Source organism: Podarcis vaucheri (assembly GCF_965113315.1).
Source record: "Podarcis vaucheri genome assembly, chromosome: 16".
NCBI lineage: Eukaryota > Metazoa > Chordata > Lepidosauria > Squamata > Lacertidae > Podarcis > Podarcis vaucheri.
Genome location: NC_138754.1, coordinates 41,563,354 through 41,581,754, shown reverse-complemented (window position 1 = coordinate 41,581,754; position 18,401 = coordinate 41,563,354). Strand labels below are relative to the sequence as shown.

The 18,401-nt window shown below is 46.6% G+C and overlaps 1 protein-coding gene across 17 annotated transcripts in view; it reads left to right on the top strand.

Moving 5' to 3' along the window:
- Positions 1-18,401, top strand: part of NCOR2 (nuclear receptor corepressor 2) — a 392,573-nt gene that overhangs the window by 146,137 nt on the left and 228,035 nt on the right. For all 17 annotated transcript variants that reach the window (XM_082203742.1, XM_082203745.1, XM_082203729.1 and 14 more), the window contains exon 5: positions 14,009-14,188. In XM_082203742.1, coding sequence (XP_082059868.1) covers positions 14,009-14,188 — 180 coding nt within the window. The remainder of the gene's footprint in view (positions 1-14,008; positions 14,189-18,401) is intronic.

Sequence of the window (18,401 nt, the reverse complement as noted above, 5' to 3'; positions counted from 1 at the left end):
TGGGGGCTCTTTCTTATGTCCTCTTGAACTGGCGACAGCACCTGGTGCTGTAGATGCCTGGAGAGGCCAGAGATTGAATGGGGGGCGGGGCTTTGCATACCAGGCATGGGCACTACCAATGAGCCTAAGCGATATAAACACTTGCAATAATTTGGGTCAGTGCTGTTTGGGGGGGCTCGAGTAAGATAGAGAGAAGTAAATATAGCACGGCAGTCCTAATACAAGCCCTTATTTATGTAAAGAGTGCATGACTGTCTTCTTATTTGCTCTTCCTCCTTTCAGTCCCCACCCGAGCGCTGGCTGTAGAGGGGATGTAATCCCCCCCCCCCAGCACTGGTTCCCTTGAAGCCAAGTTCATAATGTAATTGGGTCCTTGACGGGCCCAGCTGTGGAAGGATGGGGGCACCCTTGGGAGGCCAATCTCGTTTGCGGAACTGATTGAATAAAAGCGACCTCCATTCACGAAGCTGTCAATCCAGGCCTGTTCCCCAGCATTAGCACCCCCCAATGGTGCTGAGTAATGGTCTGGCAAATCTCTTTCTCTCCCTCTGCTCCTCCCAGATGGTCACCTGGGAGCTAGCATTCAAAGGGCTGAGCAAGGAGTTTCAGCTCCCCCCTCCCCCAAAAGCCCCATCTGAAATCTGAGCATTCCCAGAGAGCGACATTTCCATTACAAAAGCTGTTGGCTGAAGTGTGTCTCAAGTGGAAATTCACTTTCCTCCCTTCCCCCTGCCTTCTCTCTAAATGTGAGCTTTAGAAATCTCATTTCCTTTCTCTGATAAGAGTGCTGAAAAGGGCACGGGGTGTCCCCCCACCCAATTTCTTCTCATAAATGAGATTAAAGGAAATGCACTAGGCTCAGAATAGCTTTTTCCTTGCTTCTCTCCCCCCCCCCCCAGCTCTCTAGAACAGCTTTCCCTAACCCGGTGCCCTCTGGGTGTTGTTGAACTGCCATCACCCCTCGCCATTAAACCATGGTGACTGGTGAAGTTGGAGTCTCAAACTTGTCTGCATCCTGGGCTGGGCGACTCAGCTGCCCTCCCTTCCTCCAAGGACACCAGTGGCCTCTGTGGCTTCACAGGTGGAGGCTGAAGAGCAGCATCAGAGCCCCCCCCCCCTCATGAGGCAAGGGGGGGTGTTACTGCCTTAGGTGGCAGAACCCACAACAGCAGCAGATCTGGCCTCCAAGGAATGTTTGTCCGCTGCCCCTCTAGCACCCCCCACAATGCCACCCCCACAGCTGCCTCTGGGAGGTGCTGCTGGCCTCCTCCCACCTCCCAGTGCAAATCTGGATTAGCCCTTCGTTCAGATGTCTATCTCATCCCTTCTTCCTTGGAAGGAGTGTGCATGTGCCATTTTGGGGTTCGCCTCAGGTGCCAACATGTTTTGGGTGCCCCTGAACAGGGAAGACTAAGGATGAGGGCAAAAAAATGCCCCAGTGCTTCTTTTCCTGATACCAGTTCCAAATACTGGACTTGAATGTGATTTTTATTATGAGAACCTTTTGCAAGCTGCTTTGAGAACCTCTCAGGATATAAAGTGGGATATATCTGTTTTATTCTTTTTTACTAGAAACCCAAGATCAGCTGTGACCATTCCTGGATCAGGAAAGCTTGGCTCAGTAATTCATGCACTGGTTACTTCAAGACTGGATTCCTGCAGCGTGGGGCTTCCCTTGCGCTTGATCCAGAAGCTGCAGTGAGTGCAGAAAATGCTGCAGCACAAGTGCTGACAGGAGGGAGACCCTATCAGCACAGGACACCTGTGCTCAGAGACCTGCACTGCTTACTGTTTTGCTGCTGGGCAAAGTTCAAGGTGTTACTCTTACCATAGAAAGCCCTCAACAACTTGGGGTCATATTCCCTGTGAGATCGCCTTACCCCACGCATAGCCTCTCATCTGCTTCAGTCTGCAGAACTGGCATTGCCGCAGGTGCCATACGATACTCGTTGCACATTTGAAAAATTTCAGTCTTTTAGTGTGGCAGCGCCCACACTTTGGAACTCCCAGCTTATTGACATCAGGCAGGGGCCTTCATTGCTAAAAACATTTTTTGTTTAGACACTCATAGAATCATAGAATCGATACACTTGGAATTTTCCGGACATAGTCAGAACACGGCAGTCGTAAACAGTGTCTGGGTGGAAATCATGCTCAGATGTCCAGGAAAATCTGGAGATATGTCAACCTGTTTCAGAAGTCTAGATTTTGATGAATTTCCTTAAAAATATCTCGAAAACATTTATTTTTTTTAGATTTTGCAAAAAAAAAGTTCAACAACTTCTGTGTCTGGTTTCCCCTTTTTGAAATATGGCAACCCTACAGTAGCCATTAAAAAACCAACACCACCTGAAAATAGTTTTGATGCAAATAATTGCCAGGAGAAAACCAGGCAATAACAGATAGTCTAGATAAGTTAAAAGAAAATCCTCCAATTAAGAGTTAGAGAAAGACATTCAACATATAGAATCATAGAATCATAGAATCATAGAGTTGGAAGAGACCACAAGGGCCATCGAGTCCAACCCCCTGCCAAGCAGGAAACACCATCAGAGCACTCCTGACATATGGTTGTCAAGCCTCTGCTTAAAGACCTCCAAAGTAGGAGACTCCACCACACTCCTTGGCAGCAAATTCCACTGTCGAACAGCTCTTACTGTCAGGAAGTTCTTCCTAATGTTTAGGCGGAATCTTCTTTCTTGTAGTTTGGATCCATTGCTCCGTGTCCGCTTCTCTGGAGCAGTAGAAAACAACCTTTCTCCCTCCTCTATGTGACATCCTTTTATATATTTGAACATGGCTATCATATCACCCCTTAACCTCCTCTTCTCCAGGCTAAACATGCCCAGCTCCCTTAGCCGTTCCTCATAAGGCATCGTTTCCAGGCCTTTGACCATTTTGGTTGCCCTCTTCTGGACACGTTCCAGTTTGTCAGTGTCCTTCTTGAATTGTGGTGCCCAGAACTGGACACAGTACTCCAGGTGTGGTCTGACCAGAGCAGAATACAGTGGCACTATTACTTCCCTTGATCTAGATGCTATACTCCTATTGATGCAGCCCAGAATTGCATTGGCTTTTTTAGCTGCCGCGTCACACTGTTGGCTCATGTCAAGTTTGTGGTCAACCAAGACTCCTAGATCCTTTTCACATGTACTGCTCTCAAGCCAGGTGTCACCCATCTTGTATTTGTGCCTCTCATTTTTTTTGCCCAAGTGCAATACTTTACATTTCTCCCTGTTAAAATTCATCTTGTTTGTTTTTGCCCAGTTCTCTAATCTGTCAAGGTCGTTTTGAAGTGTGATCCTGTCCTCTGGGGTGTTAGCCACCCCTCCCAGTTTGGTGTCATCTGCAAATTTGATCAGGATGCCCTTGAGTCCATCATCCAAGTCGTTGATAAAGATGTTGAATAAGACCGGGCCCAAGACAGAACCCTGTGGCACCCCACTAGTCACTCTTCTCCAGGATGAAGAGGAACCATTGATGAGCACCCTTTGGGTTCGGTCAGTCAGCCAGTTACAAATCCACTGAGTGGTAGCATAGTCAAGACCGCATTTTACCAGCTTCTTTACAAGAATATCATGGGGCACCTTGTCAAATGCTTTGCTGAAATCAAGGTAGGCTACATCCACTGCGTTCCCTTCATCTACCAGGCTTGTAATTCTGTCAAAAAACGAGATCAGGTTAGTCTGACATGACTTATTTTTCAGAAATCCATGCTGACTATTGGTGATCACAGCATTCCTTTCTAGGTGCTCACAGACTGTTTGCTTAATGATCTGCTCCAGAATCTTCCCTGCTATTGATGTCAGACTGACTGGGCGGTAATTATTTGGGTCCTCTCTTTTCCCCTTTTTGAAAATAGGAACAACATTTGCCCTCCTCCAGTCTGCCGGGACTTCGCCTGTTCTCCAGGAATTCTCAAAGATGACTGCCAGTGGTTCTGAGATCACATCTGCCAGTTCTTTTAATACTCTTGGATGCAGTTCATCTGGCCCTGGAGACTTGAATACATCTAATCTAGCCAAATATTCTTGTACTATCTCCTTAGTTATTCTGGGCTGTGTTTCCTTTGCTGAATCATTTGCTTCAAATTCTTCAGGTCGGGCATTGTCTTCTTTATCGGAGAAGACTGAGGCAAAGAAGGCATTGAGGAGTTCAGCCCTTTCTGTGTCCCCTGTTTGCATTTCACCATCTTCTCCTCTGAGTGACCCCATTGTTTCTTTGTTCTTCCTTTTGCCAAGAACATACCCATAAAAGCCTTTTTTGTTGCTTTTAACCTCTCTAGCAAGCCTGAGTTCATTCTGTGCTTTAGCTTTTCTGACTTTGTGTCTACACGTGCTGGCTATTTGTTTGAATTCCTCTTTGGTGGTTTCCCCCCTTTTCCATTTTTTGTACACATCCTTTTTTAATCTTAATTCAGTTAAAAGTTCTTTAGATAGCCACCCTGGTTTCTTTAGGCACCTTCCATGTTTTCGTCTCATTGGTATTGCCTGATGTTGTGCTTTTACTATCTCCGTCTTAACAAACTCCCAGCCATCATGAACTCCCTTTCCTTTTAGTATTGCTGTCCATGGGATCTCACCCAGCACTTCCCTAAGTTTTATGAAGTCGGCTTTCTTAAAGTCAAGAAATTGAGTCCTAGTATGCTTGGCTGCTACTGTCCGCTGTATAGTAAACTTCAGAAGAGCATGATCACTCGCGCCTAATGATCCTTCCACATCTACCCCACTAACCAGGTCATCAACATTGGTTAGGACCAGGTCTAAAATGGCTGTTCCTCTTGTTGCTTCTCCCACTTTCTGGACAATGAAGTTGTCTGCAAGGCCAGTGCGGAATCTGTTTGACCTTATGCTCTTGGCTGAGTTTGACGTCCAACAAATATCCGGGTAATTGAAGTCCCCCATTACTACTATCTCCCTTCCTTTTGCATGCTTGGCCATCTGTTCCAGGAAGGCATCATCTATGTCGTCCGTTTGGCTTGGGGATCTATAGTAAACTCCCACAATGAGGTCTCTGTTATTCTTCTCTCCCTTAATTTTGACCCAAATGCTCTCACTTTGGCTTTGAGGTTCTAAATCTTGGATCTCTTCACAGGTATACACACCCCTGACATATAACGCCACTCCTCCTCCTTTCTTGTCTGGTCTGTTTCTCTGAAATAGATTGTATCCCTCCATTATTACATTCCAATCGTGGGACTTATCCCACCAGGTTTCAGTGATGCCTATTATGTCATATTTAGTTTGCTGTACCAAGAGCTCAAGCTCATCTTGTTTATTTCCCATGCTTTGCGCATTAGTGTACAGACATTGAAGTCCATTAATCATTCCTCCGTGTCTCTTATTTAAGGATTTTTTCCTCCCTCCACTAGGTCCGCGTGCTGTTTGCTCCATTTGGTCTATGACATTTGGATGATCATCTTCATTAATTGATAGACTCCTACCTTCAGGAGCACTGTCTCCCTCCCCCACATTAGTCAGTTTAAAGCCCTCCTGATGAGGTTTCTGAGATTTTTGGCAAAAACATTTCTCCCAACCGTTGTGAGGTGCAGCCCATCACTTGCCAGAAGTCCATCTTCAAGAAACTGCAGTCCGTGATCTAAGAATCCAAACCGTTCCTGTTTACACCATTTGCGAAGCCAGCTGTTCACTTCCACTATTTTCCCCTCTCTCCCTGGGCCATGTCGTTCAACTGGGAGGACAGATGAGATGACAATTTGTGCATTTAGTTGCTTCAATTTCCTGCCGAGAGCCTCGTAGTCTCTTTTGATCTTCTGGAGGCTATTGCTTGCAGTGTCATTGGTTCCCACATGAACCAAGAGGAAGGGGTATTCGTCAGTGGGTTTTATGATTCCTTGCAGTCGTTCAGTTACATCTTGGATCTTAGCCCCGGGGAGACAGCACACTTCCCGAGACATCTTGTCAGGCCCACAGATCACTGCTTCTGTTCCCCTCAGTAGGGAATCCCCTATCACCACTACACGCCTCCTCTTGGGTTTGGTCGGGGTTCTTCCGTGAGCTGTCCGTTCCAAGGTCGCCTGCACATTCCCTGAGGACTGACTTTGCTGCTCGTCTTCATATACCTGATCGACTGTAATGAGGGAGAGATCCTCAAATGGAGTCTGCTCTTCGTCTTCCATGCTAGGGGAGAGGACCTCAAAGCGATTGTGTATTTCTAAGCAATCAGAGTGAACCCTGGGCCTCCTACTTCTTTGAGTCACGTTTCTCCATATATCTGGCTCCTGTGTTGGTGAACTAGACTCCTTCTCAGGGGAGTCCCCTGTCTCCTCCTTGGTGGAGACGGTGTGCTCTGTTGCTTCCAAGAAGAGCTCCAGCTCTCTAATTCTTTGGAGCGTAGCTACACGTTCCTCCAGTTGCTGGACTTTGTCTTTTAAGAGAGCAATCAACATGCAATTGCTGCAGGTAAAGCTGCCTGCAACCTTTGGCAAGATGGCAAACATTGCGCAGGAATCGCAGGCGACTGCAGCTGTTCCCTCCCCTTCCATCTTGAGATCGTGTCGTTGGGGTTGGCTACAGAGGTCCTCCATCATAAAAAGCTACCTAGATATGTACAGAGGTCCTCCATCAGACAAACCTACCTAGATATGTATAATGTTGCCATGTGTTTTAATCTGCTTTTGACTTACCCTTGATTTTAATTATTTTGTTAATATTTTATATAGCTGTTTTTAAGAGTTTTCACTGGTATTATTGTTCTATTCTTTTTGTAAGCTGCTTTGAGTGCTTTTTTTAAACAACCAAGTGATGCATAAATGTTATGAAATAAATAGATTAAAATATCTACCAACCTGAGCCGTGTACAAAAAGCCGTGTACAGTGGTGCCCCGCAAGACGAACGCCTCGCAAGACGGAAAACTCGCTAGACGAAAGGGTTTTCCGTTTTGGAGGCGCTTCGCAAAACGAAATTCCCTATGGGGTTGCTTTGCAAGACGAAAAAATCTTGCGCGTCCCCGCGGGTTTTTTTCGCTCCCCCCCTTTTCCTAAGCCGTCTATCAGCTGTTCCGCTGAAAAAACCGCTTAACAGCTGATCACGGAAAGCCGCTAGACCGCTGTAGCGCTAATCAATGGGCTTGCTTCGCAAGACGAAAAAACCGCTAGACGACGAGAATCGCGGAACGGATTCTTTTCGTCTTGCGAGGCACCACTGTACAAAAATAGACAGCGGGGGGCCTCTGAGTGCATTCTCAGCCTAGGGATTTGCATTCAGAACTGAGGGTGTTGTATTCCGCTCACGTCTACTCAGAGTAGACTCAATAAAATCAATGGGCATAAGTTTTAGTCATGTTCATTATTTCAATGGCTTAAGTAAGTTTAGCATTGGAGACAACCCTGAAGTCACACTTCTTTCACACCAATGCCCAGTCCTTGTTATTCCAAGTTTTCTTTATTTCAGCAACCTTATTTAATGAGCAAAATGTGTCTTTTTCTGCGGATTGCCATTTGCTCCAATCCAGTGGTGAAATGTGGGTTTTCCTGGGGAAAGCGGTGGGGCAAAACAAGACAAAAAACAAGACACAGAGACACAGAGCTTTAAAACGTGGACCTGTGCCTGTGCCACAAAAGGAAGTGTGGATGAGCCCCTAGAAAGATTGTGGGTGTCAGGTGCCCTATTAAAATAGGCATATCTTCTCTCACCTGTGCACAGCTTTGGAAAAATAAAGAGTGCATCATGTTCTGTGTTGAATTATTATTATTAAAGTGTAGGTTTGGTCGATTAATATATTTCAAACCTGCCTGCCTGACTAATTCTTTAAGGAGACTGCTGCCCTCTTAGTTATACTTATCCAGATTACCGTATTTTTTGCTCTATTTTTTCCCTCCTAAAAAGTAAGGGGAAATGTGTGTGCGTCTTATGGAGCGAATGCAGGCTGCGCAGCTATCCCAGAAGCCAGAAAGCAAGAGGGATTGCTGCTTTCACTGCGCAGTGATCCCTCTTGATGTTCTGGCTTCTGAGATTCAGAATATTTTTTTTCTTGTTTTCCTCCTCCAAAAACTAGGTGCGTCTTGTGGTCTGGTGCGTCTTATAGAGCGAAAAATACGGTGATTTTGTTTTAAAGCTGGCCATGAGAGCCAATGGAGCCTGCTACTGAACGGATTGCTTCTCAAACAGGCTGTGTCCAGTCTGTCACTATTTTGTGGAAGGATACAAGCACACACAGGAAAAGTAGGCTTGTGCAATTAAAGTGGATTAATTGCTCTGTTGCCGTGGTGAAACCAATCTCATGGTTGCTTTTTTTTAAAGTAAACTTTTTGTGGTTAGAAAGGTGTTGGTGAAGTGTACTGTAAAGTGTGGGCTGAATGATTTATTAGTGGGAAGGCATATAACCACTGTGGAAGCAAATGGAATGAATGTTCATTGTTATATAACCTCCCCACAAACAACTCAGAACAAACACTCAGTAAAGTCAGGACATAGTCTAACCTCTGTGTAAACTTTGTGCATGCAACTCAGGATAAATGCGCAATAAATAAGTTGTCTGGGGAAGCCCCCATATGAAATCACTTTCCTAAAATTTCTTAATGAATTTTGCCTTTCTCTTTTGGGAGGTGGCCTCCCCTGTCTCCCCTTTCGTTGGTTTAACACCCTTTGGATGTTGTTGGACTCCAGATTACAAGAGCTCCAGCCAGAATGTCTAGCAGTCATGGATGATGGGTGTTGGAGTCTAGTGACATTAGGCGGTTGGGGAAAGCTGCATTAATGCCAGAGGAGGTTGCACTGAGAGCGCCACAACCGTTTGAGGTGTGACTGGTGCTGACTAGGAGAAGTAGTGCATTTGGAATGCCATGCGCAATGATTAATGCACGGCCATCTCTATTCTTCCATTTAGGAAACTGGCTGAAATGGAAATTTCACTCCCAGGTGAAGGAGATATTGTTGTGTGTCTTTTGTTTTCAAGTTGCTTTTGCTGTTGTTTTTGAATATTTCTTTTGCAAAAATGGCATACTCATTTTGTGTGGTGTTTTGAATTTGTTGTAAGACACTGGAATAAAAATCTAATGAAGAAAGAAGCATATTACAATGCAAGGGGTTTGAGTGAACACAAGAAGCAGCCTTATCCCGCATATGACCGTTGGCCCATTAGGATCTAGCTCAGCATTATGTACACCAGCTGTCTCTGACTTGGTGCGCGCCAGATGTTTTTAATTCCATCTCCTATGATCCCTGACCATTGCACATGCTGGCTGTGGTTGATGGATGTTGGAATCCAACAACATCTGGAGAGTGGCAGTTTGGGATAGGGTTCCAGCCCTACCTAGAGATGCTGAGGATTGAACCTGGGACCTTCTGCAAAAGGCCTTCTGGGTGGGCTGCTAAGCCTGATGGATGATGCTCCTGCTCCTGCTTTGATTTGGTGTGTGTGTGTTAATGGCAGTTGTTTCTTCCTTGGAGCACCCAGTCTCATCCTTTGCATCCAGTTTCATCTTCCTCTCTGCTCCCCTCTTCTTCTCTCGCCTCCTTTATGCAGTTGTGTTTTGCAGCAGCAGCAGCTCTCCCCCATACACTGTGTAAAGCTCAGACATCAAGTGTGGTTTGGCACTAGCGACTTGTGTGCCATCTCCACCTGAGAGTATGTGAGACTTGGCATCCAGCTTCCCCTTCCTCTGGTTTCAGAGAAAGATGCCAACTGCAGAGATTCGAGGAGAGGATGCAGAACCTGAAGCGTGTGAATCCCTCCAGCTCTGTATGGATGCTAAAAATAATTGGCCTGATCTTGTCCTTGGGCTGTCCCTGGGGTACATACTTGCGGAGGCGGGTTGGGGGGGCAGTTAAAAGCCTTATTCTGGGACTCAAGGATCTTTTGTGTAGGACAGGAAGAGCTTGCTGGTGGTAAGAGCCAACAGTGGAATGGACACACTCGGAAGGTGGTGGACTCTCCTTTCTTGGAGGGTTTTAAGCAGAGGTTGGCTGGCCATCTGTCATGGGTGCTTTAGCTGAGATTCCTTCACTGCAGGGGGTTGGACTAGATGACCCTCTAGTCCCTTCCAACCTTAAGATTCTGTGTTTCTATGATTCTACCTTCCAACTCCAATTCTATTATTCTATGAAACACAAGCTTAGGAAACTCCCAGTGTAGCATTTGCAAAATGGGACAAGAGATCCTGGGAAAGCAGGAATGGCACAGGAGCTCCCCACTGGCGTGAGTGAGGCCATTCTTTAAAGGCTGAGGCTAATGGGAACTTTATCCTTAATGCAAATACCAGCTGCAGGGGGGCAGTTTTAGTCAGGGGAGGAAAGAGTTAAGTCCAAAGCTTTATTTAGCATTACAACTGGTTTGGCCCTAACCTGTGAACACAGCTCTTGTGGAACTCCACCATTTCATTCTGCTTTAATGTTGCCCACCCCTGCTCTAGCTGGTCACAATTTGATTAGATGCCACTTGGGTCGGATGCAGCACAGCTCTTCTTACATTATTATGACTGGACCACAAGGCCAACCATCAGCAGTTGGTATTCTGGCTGGCAGTGGTTTAACTTCTGCCTTTCCCAGTGCTTTGTTTTGACAATTTATATGCTGCTTAATGACAATTGCCTTTAAGCGGTGTAGAGAAACTCAGTACAATGAAACTAAAAATGAGTTAAAACTATAAAATCAGAATTCATTTAAGATGCCTGTTAGAACTATAATAGTAAAAAAGATTCAGTGAGTCCTGAAGTAGGGTGCCTGCCTGACCTCAAGTTCCACAAAATTGGGCCCACAATAGTCAACACACAGCTCCTGGTGGATCTGTTCTGTGCATCCAAGCCATGGGGACCACTAACAGTGGCTGCCCCAAAGATCTCAGTCATCAGGCAGCCCTAAAGGTATCCTGGACCCAAGTTGTTACGGGCATTGTCAATTAACAGAAGAACCTGGCCTGGTAGTGTCTGAGCCACCAGTCTAAGCTTTAGAGCAGCAGAGTGATGTAATAGCAGTAGATGTTGTTGGACCACAACTCGCATCACTCTTGTCGTTTGGCTGTGCTTACTGACAGGTGGCTGTCCTCTGAGACTGATGAGAGACGGAGCCTGGCAGCAAACTGAGAGCCACAGCTTAGCCTCCCAGCTCTTCATACTCTCGGGCAGAAGCCTCCTCTTTCCTTGCTGCCCAAAAGTCTCACAGCTGGAAATGCCAAGGATTGCATTTTCCTGGGGGTGGGGGTGGGGGTGGGGTGGGAAAGCAGTGGCTTCATTCCTCACAACGATGTTTTGGCAGAAATTATTCCCTTTCCCCGCAATTTGATGTTTATTCCTGGTTAACAGTAAGTGTACCTTAGAGTTTTAGTATTACTGGTATAATTACACAATATGTGCAGAGATGGGGAGGGGGTGGAGGGGAGACAGATTTTCATAAAACTGCCCTGAGCTGCGAGCAGCTGTTGCGGAGAACAATTAATGGGAAAGAGTGAAAAGGGAGATGCTGTCAGGAGAGTGAGCTAGGTTTTTTGCAGCTTTTTTCTGAAATGACCGATTCTTCCAAGAGGGGGAAGAGCCACAGCTCAGTGCTGGAGCAGCCACTGTGCATGCAGAATGTCAGTGGCAGGGCTGGGAGAGAGCCCCCTCACTGTAACCCTGGAGAGCTGCTGCCAGTCAGAGTAGACAGTGCTGAGCGAGATGGACCAAAGGTCTTAATCAATACAAGGCAGTTTCCAACTCACAATGCTTTGTCAGCATGTTGGGGAGGGAAGGGGCACCTATCAATGGTGGGCAGGATCAGAAGCAAAAATGTGAGATCATAGGAACATAGAAGAGCTGAAATGGTCCACGGTCATCTAGTCCAACCCCCTGCAATTCAGGAATCATTCACTCAAGCCGGGGCTTGAACCCACAACCCTGGGATTAAGAGTCTTGTGCTCTACTGACTGAGCTCTTGGTATCCTCCAAATGTTTTGGACCCAACCAGCATGGCCAGGGGTCACAAAGGATGGGAATTCTACTCTGAAATAATAGTCTTCAGCTTTTTCAGACCTGGGGCCCATGTATAACCCAGACATGTATTTGGGGAACAGTTTCTTCTTCAGATTTTTAGCCATATATTTGTATGGTGGTAGTGCTGCAGTTGTGACCCTCTTTAGACCAGGCTGTGACCTGGTAGGTGGGTTCCAACCTACTGGTTGAAGACCAGTGGTCTAAAACAGATGTGGGGAACGTTTGTATTACCAGATGATGTTGAAATACAACTCCCATCAGCCCCAGTATGTGTGGCCAATGGCTAGGGATGATAGTTCAGCAACAACTGGAGGGCTAAAGGTTTCCCACATCTGGTCTGAAACGTGGAGGGCCCTAGGTTGGTGAAGCTTGGCTTAGGAAGTGAAAAGAAGGAAGCCTTGGTGCAGGTGAGCGAACTAGCATGCATCTCTGTGGTCTTGCATCTTCTGGAGACTTAATATTTTGCGTGGCTCAGTGGCGTAGCGTGGGTTGTCAGCCCCCTAACCCGTGGATTTGCACCCCCTAACCCTAACCCCCAGATGTTGTGGCCGCTGCGGCCGGCCCCCCTGCACCCCCCACGCTACGCTACTGGCGTGGCTCCAATGCTTGTCACCATCAACACAATCTGCTTTGAGTGGAGAGTTGTCATCAGTGGTTTTGGGTGGTTTTGGTTGTTGGGCAGTAAATCTGTTCCTACTTAAGGGAGTTGCCCTTTTGTTTTCAATCTTATCAGCTCTTCTCATGCTTCTAAACTGAGTATAAAATGAAGGTCTTGCCCACTGAGAGAGCTAAATAACAAGTTGACGAGGCTGAATGCAGGAGACGGTGTTTGTGGATGGTTGCAGGCCTGTAGACGTGATATAATAACTCACCTGGCGTAATTCAGTGGTAGAGCACCTGCGTTGAATACTGAGGATCCCCAGTTCAACCCCAGGCATCCAGGTAGGACTGGAAAAACTCTAGATTTGCTGCCAGGCAGTGTAGATAGTGTGGAGCCAGATGGTCTGACTCTGTATAAGGCAGATTCCTATGTTCCTCTGCTGGTCATCTCAAGACAAGGAAAAGAGTCTGGCATCTGCCCAGATAGAGTGAATCACCAGTAAAAAAGGGGAGGGAACTGGTGAGTTTTATTGGGTAGATGAAGGTATATAGTTAACTACATTTTCTCTCATTACAGACCCACATATGTAGGTTAGCAGGGAAAAGGATCAGCTTACCGCTTGCATTTGAAAAGCACAGGGCTGAGCAAAGTTTAAATCTCATACATTTTAATCGAATGCATAGGAATTAGCCATTAGACTGGACTCTCCCTTTATGACCCTGTTTTTCAGGGAAACAGGTTACAGACTGAAAAGGCCTGTGCCTGATGCTGGAACAAGTGGACAGATGTCTGTTTCCATGGTTGGTTGAACAGAGAGAAGGTGGAAGGAACAAGTAATACTTCTTTCTCCATGGAGAGGAGAGGAAATGACATCACACAGAACCTTCTCTACCAATTACATTTCTATGGTCTGAATCTCCTTATCAGCAATTCAGCTCTGTGGTCTTAACCCCTTCACATGCTAACTGGCAAGAATATGCCTTATTAGGTTTGACTGAATGTCTCCCAAAGGGGCCTCCCAGTTGCCAGGAGTGTAGGGAACACCAGTTGGTACTACCAAACAATGGTCGCTTTGTCGTCCCTGCTCCCCTGTTTGGGGAGGCTGCCTGTGATTAAGGTAGCAAACTTGGATGTTGGCTTCTTTGTGAGGGGCAGCTGCTAAAGTGACAGCCATGCGCCTCCTCAGTGGTTTAAGGTTACACACCCAGCCATCTGTCCTCTGTGTGAGGAAAGGAAGAGAAGGGGGAAGGACTTATGAAAGCAGTTAGTGTCTACTTTGAAAGAAACAGATGTGAAATGTTGAATGTCTGGGAGGGGTGCACTACACCTGTATTCATACAACCAAAGCACATGCTTGGTGTGTTCAGACAGCCAAACGGGGAATTCCTGAGAACTTTCTTTGAGGATTCCTCAGCAAGATCTTTAATGGCAGTACAAGAATGTTTTTTAATCTGCCTTTCTCCCACTTTCAACTTTGCAGGATCGGGGCCTAACAGGAAAACTGGAGCCGGTTTCACCAGCCAGCCCTGTCCATCCTGACTCTGAACTGGATCTGTTGCCATCCAGGCTGTCTAAGGAGGAGCTGATCCAGAATATGGACCGTGTTGACCGTGAAATCACCATGGTTGAGCAGCAGATTTCCAAGTTGAAGAAAAAACAGGTAATTCCTCCCCCAAAAAATTGCTGTCACTGAAATGGCTTCCCTAATCAGGTAACAGCTGGCATTTCAGTGTGTTTCAGAGTGCAACCAACCACAGAAATGAGCTGGTTTTAAGACATTTGAGCCAAAGTCGGCCACGTGAGTTCACAGCTCTGCCCTGCAAAGGCATGCTACTAGTATAGTACAGTGGGTGGTGTGTAATGTTTAAGGCAGCAGCAACCACAATACCAGCTGCATTTCCCTTCCTAAACTCCATTGCGTGTGTCATATTCAGGGCAAACATTTCCCCATTCCCTCCCCAACTGTCATGGTTCCCTTGGCTCTGTCAGGATCTGGCATGGTTTGGCAGCCCCAAACACAGGAGGAGGAAGAAGGAGCTGATGGGGGACTCAAGCAGGAGTGAGGGCCTCTCCTTGTGAGGAAGCAGATCTGCTGGCTCTGTCCCTCCTGTGGAGCACACAGCCTCATTATGGAAGGGTGAGGACTGGAAGGAGCCTCTGACAGAAGCGTCACAGCTGGAGGCATAAGGGACAGTCTTGTCACCAAGAACCCAGTGCCACCTTCTTAGGTGGGATTGTATGTGTGAGAATTCTGTGAGTGAGCCTGCCCTGTTGGGGTGTCATTGTGGCTTCTGTTCAGTTGCGAACCTCTTGCCTTGCTCATGTACCTTGGGATCATGACTTTGGCCCTTGTGCTTGCTGCTGAGCCTGTGTCACCAGTAGCCTGAATAAAGATCTCCACCTCCTTTGCAAGTAAGAGTCACTGTTGCAGTGCTTTGGGACGGGAGCCTGACACTGCACCTTCCGAGGAAGGTTAATTTGATATGGGGATCATTGCCCTCACTCTGAATTAGCCTCGTTTGTCACCAGTGATTTTGACACAATGCCAGTTCTAACTGGGTGGTTTGACAGCCAGGCATCACATTTGCAATATGTTCCCTTATTGACTGGAATTGCACTGTGAGGAACAACAAGAGAACGGCAGCGAAGCCTAGAGGGGTAAACAGCTGTGGGCAAGCAGATGCAAATAGAGGGAGGGAGCTTTAGAGACTCTTGCCCCCCAAGTGCTTAGCTGAGAACTTTGATTAGACATGGCCCTAATTTTCAGGAGATTGATTCTCCATATGTGTATGCGGAGAGGGTTAGTTTTTAGATAGCAAGGAACTTGTCATAAGCATAAAGGCAGGCTGTCTTCTCTGTGCATGTGGAAGAATCCTCCCCACCCCCAAGCAAAACAAGTTTAATTAATCCCAGACACCTGCTTTCTGTTGCTGTCTGTCACAGCGCTATTGAAAGGGCTTAGGGGCTGAAGAGAGGAAAAGATTTCAGAAGCAGCTGCCCAACCAGGCTCTATAGAGTGACTGCAACATCTGGAACTACCATCTTGGGAGGGTGGGTGGAGGGAAGACAGCAGTGGGAAGGCAAAGAGAGGTATGGCGTTTCCCTTGTTATTCTGTTGCCAAGTTCAAAGATCCAAGTAGATAAAACATTTGGATTTGCAAACATTTGGAGGCATTTTCATTGAAAGGAGTCTTCGGGGTGGGGGTGGGGTGGGGAGTGCTTCAGTATTAACAGTGACCTGTGCAAATGTGTCTGATGGATGCATTTGTATAAGTTCCAGGAGCAGAGCACACCCACCCACCCCATATCACAACCATACTGCTCTTTACAACCCCCCACAAACATACTGCATAAGGACGGCACAGTCAAATGCAGTGGGCTGTTTCTGATTAGTCACAACACCAACAGATGCTTCCTGCACAGGGGTGTGTGTTTCCAGGAACATTTTGATTATTGCTGGTTCTTGAGATGCTAAATGGAGGGAGAAAGGCAGGGAGCAAACCATGCATGCGAGGTGGAGCTCCATCTGCAGCAGCATCAGGAACATGTTGTATACATGGGCCTTGCATTTCAGTGCATTTTCTCCCTCCCTCTCATTGGGAGGCCTCCAGGAAATAATGAGTCACATTTTTAGGCCATGCAAGCAAAGCCAACATCCTTGAGACTTCAAAAAATGGAAACAAAAAGTGGAAAATGGAAGATGAAACAAAACTGCCACAGCTTGCAATGTGGGGAGTCTGTCTGCAGCCCAGACATTTTCAACTTGAATGTTGCAGAAGGTCTTGTCTGTTGACCATTGTCTCCCCACCCCCTTCTGTTAATGGGAAGCCACATCTTAATTAGTTGGTTAGCCCACATGCTACAGTAGCTGTCCTCAGCCTGACGCCCTTCAGATGTGACTGGACTACAACTCCCATCATCGCTGACCATTGGGCTGATGGGCATAGTAGTTCAACAAACATCTGGAAGGCACAGACTGGAGAAGGTGGCTTCTTCTATGACAGATCTTTTCCTAACATTGCCCACACTAGAGCTGTGGATTCCATAAAGCTATGTCAGGAGTTTGGCTGAAGCCATGTTTTTAATTTGGAAGCTGTTCAAAGTGGTCTTCCAAGTGAGGGCTGCCATGTACTGTATGATAAAGTAGTGATCCATGTGGGTGAGTGGAATAGCAGAGCTTGCAGAACAAACTGTACTACAGTGTAATCCGCTTTATTAAGAATCTAAGAACATAAGAAGAACCAGGCCAGTGGCCTGTCTAGTCCAGCTTCCTGTCCTCACAATGGACACCCAGATGACTGTGGGAAACCCTTAGGCAGGAGCTGAGCACAAACGCACTCTCCCATCTTGAGGTTTCCAGAAGTGTTGCTGCCTCTGACCACAGAGGCAGAGCATAGCCATTGTGGCTAGTACCCACCGATAAACTGGCCTTCCATGAATTTGACCAGTTCTTTTTCAAGCCATTCAAGTTGGTGGCAATCACTGCCTCCTGTAGGATCAAGTTCCACAGTTTAAAATGTGTGCTGGTTCCTTAAATATTTGAGAACTTTACAGGTGTTATTCTTTAATATAGTGTCTTCAGCAAGTCGCCCGGTTCCTTTAGCCTCCCTCCCCACATGGGCTTGCCTTCTGCACCTTTTACCATATTTATAAGCTCCCATTGGTTCTTCTTGAGTTCTAACTACTCATCTTGAATGTTGGTACCTAAAACCAAATTTGTGAAGGAAGTCACAAGACTTGAAATGGAAGCCTGTTGGCTAAAGGCTGGGGACTAGTCTAAGGGATTGTCTGGTTTCAGACCTTGCAGCCCTTTTCAGATGCAGAAGGCATTAGTGGTTTGCAGCACCAACCCTTCTGATTAGCGAGCAGAATGAATCTCTTGATTGACCTGGTCTAGTGAAAAATAAATAAATACAGGGAGCAGGATCTTTTGGCTCTTGCACTGCTTTCTGACTTCTGTCCAATCTAGCACCTCAAGATACTATCTTCTGGGACACACAGGGTTTTATCCAACAAAGTCATCCCATCCATGCAAGAATTTCTGCTTGTGCAACAGAACTCCCCCCACTCTCTCCGCCCCATCTGCCCCCCTCCAATCTGTACTGGGCATTCTGTTGCACACACAGAAGTCCTTGTGTGAATGGAATGACCTCATTGCCCCAAACCCTCAAGGTCCCAGGTTGGTGGGAACAACACGGTACTTCAGTGGTGGGGAACCCTGTGCACCTCCAGATGTGCCTGGTGATTGGCCATGCTGGCTGGGCTGATGCAGATTTGCCCAAAGGCTCTCCAACACAGCCATGCTCCAAGCGGCCTTTTTTGAGTGTTGAGTGGAGAAGAGCTATAACTTCCCAAGTGCATGACCAACATCTGTGATATTTTTGTCTGCAACTAAAATGAGAAATTGGTTCAGAGTTCCTCTTAGAAACTGACTGGCTGGACATTTGCAGCATTGGTGGAGAGTCAGGGTCATGCTGCCACCCCCTCCTGAGTAGCCGCAGCAGGGGGTTTCTCTCTTGCAGGGAAGGAGAGATGGCACGCAATGGTTGGCTGGGGAGTGGGAAGAGCAACTGGTAAACTGCCAAGACTCATTCTGATTATAAAGGTCACAAGCTTGGCTTCTCTCCCCCACCCCCAAACATTTTAGACCTTTATAATAAATAAAATATATTGTATGTCCACATTGACCTGCATTATTTTTATTTTCTGTTGTCCTTTGCATTATCTGCAAATCCCAATAGAGGCTGCTTGCTTGGCCAGGCTTTATTGTTTTTAGAGGGTGCTGAGGAGACATTTCTGTTGCTGGCTGCCTGCTTCTTGCGGACAGCTAGCGAGGCACATGCTTTTCTGGGATAAAACGTGGCTGCTGATAT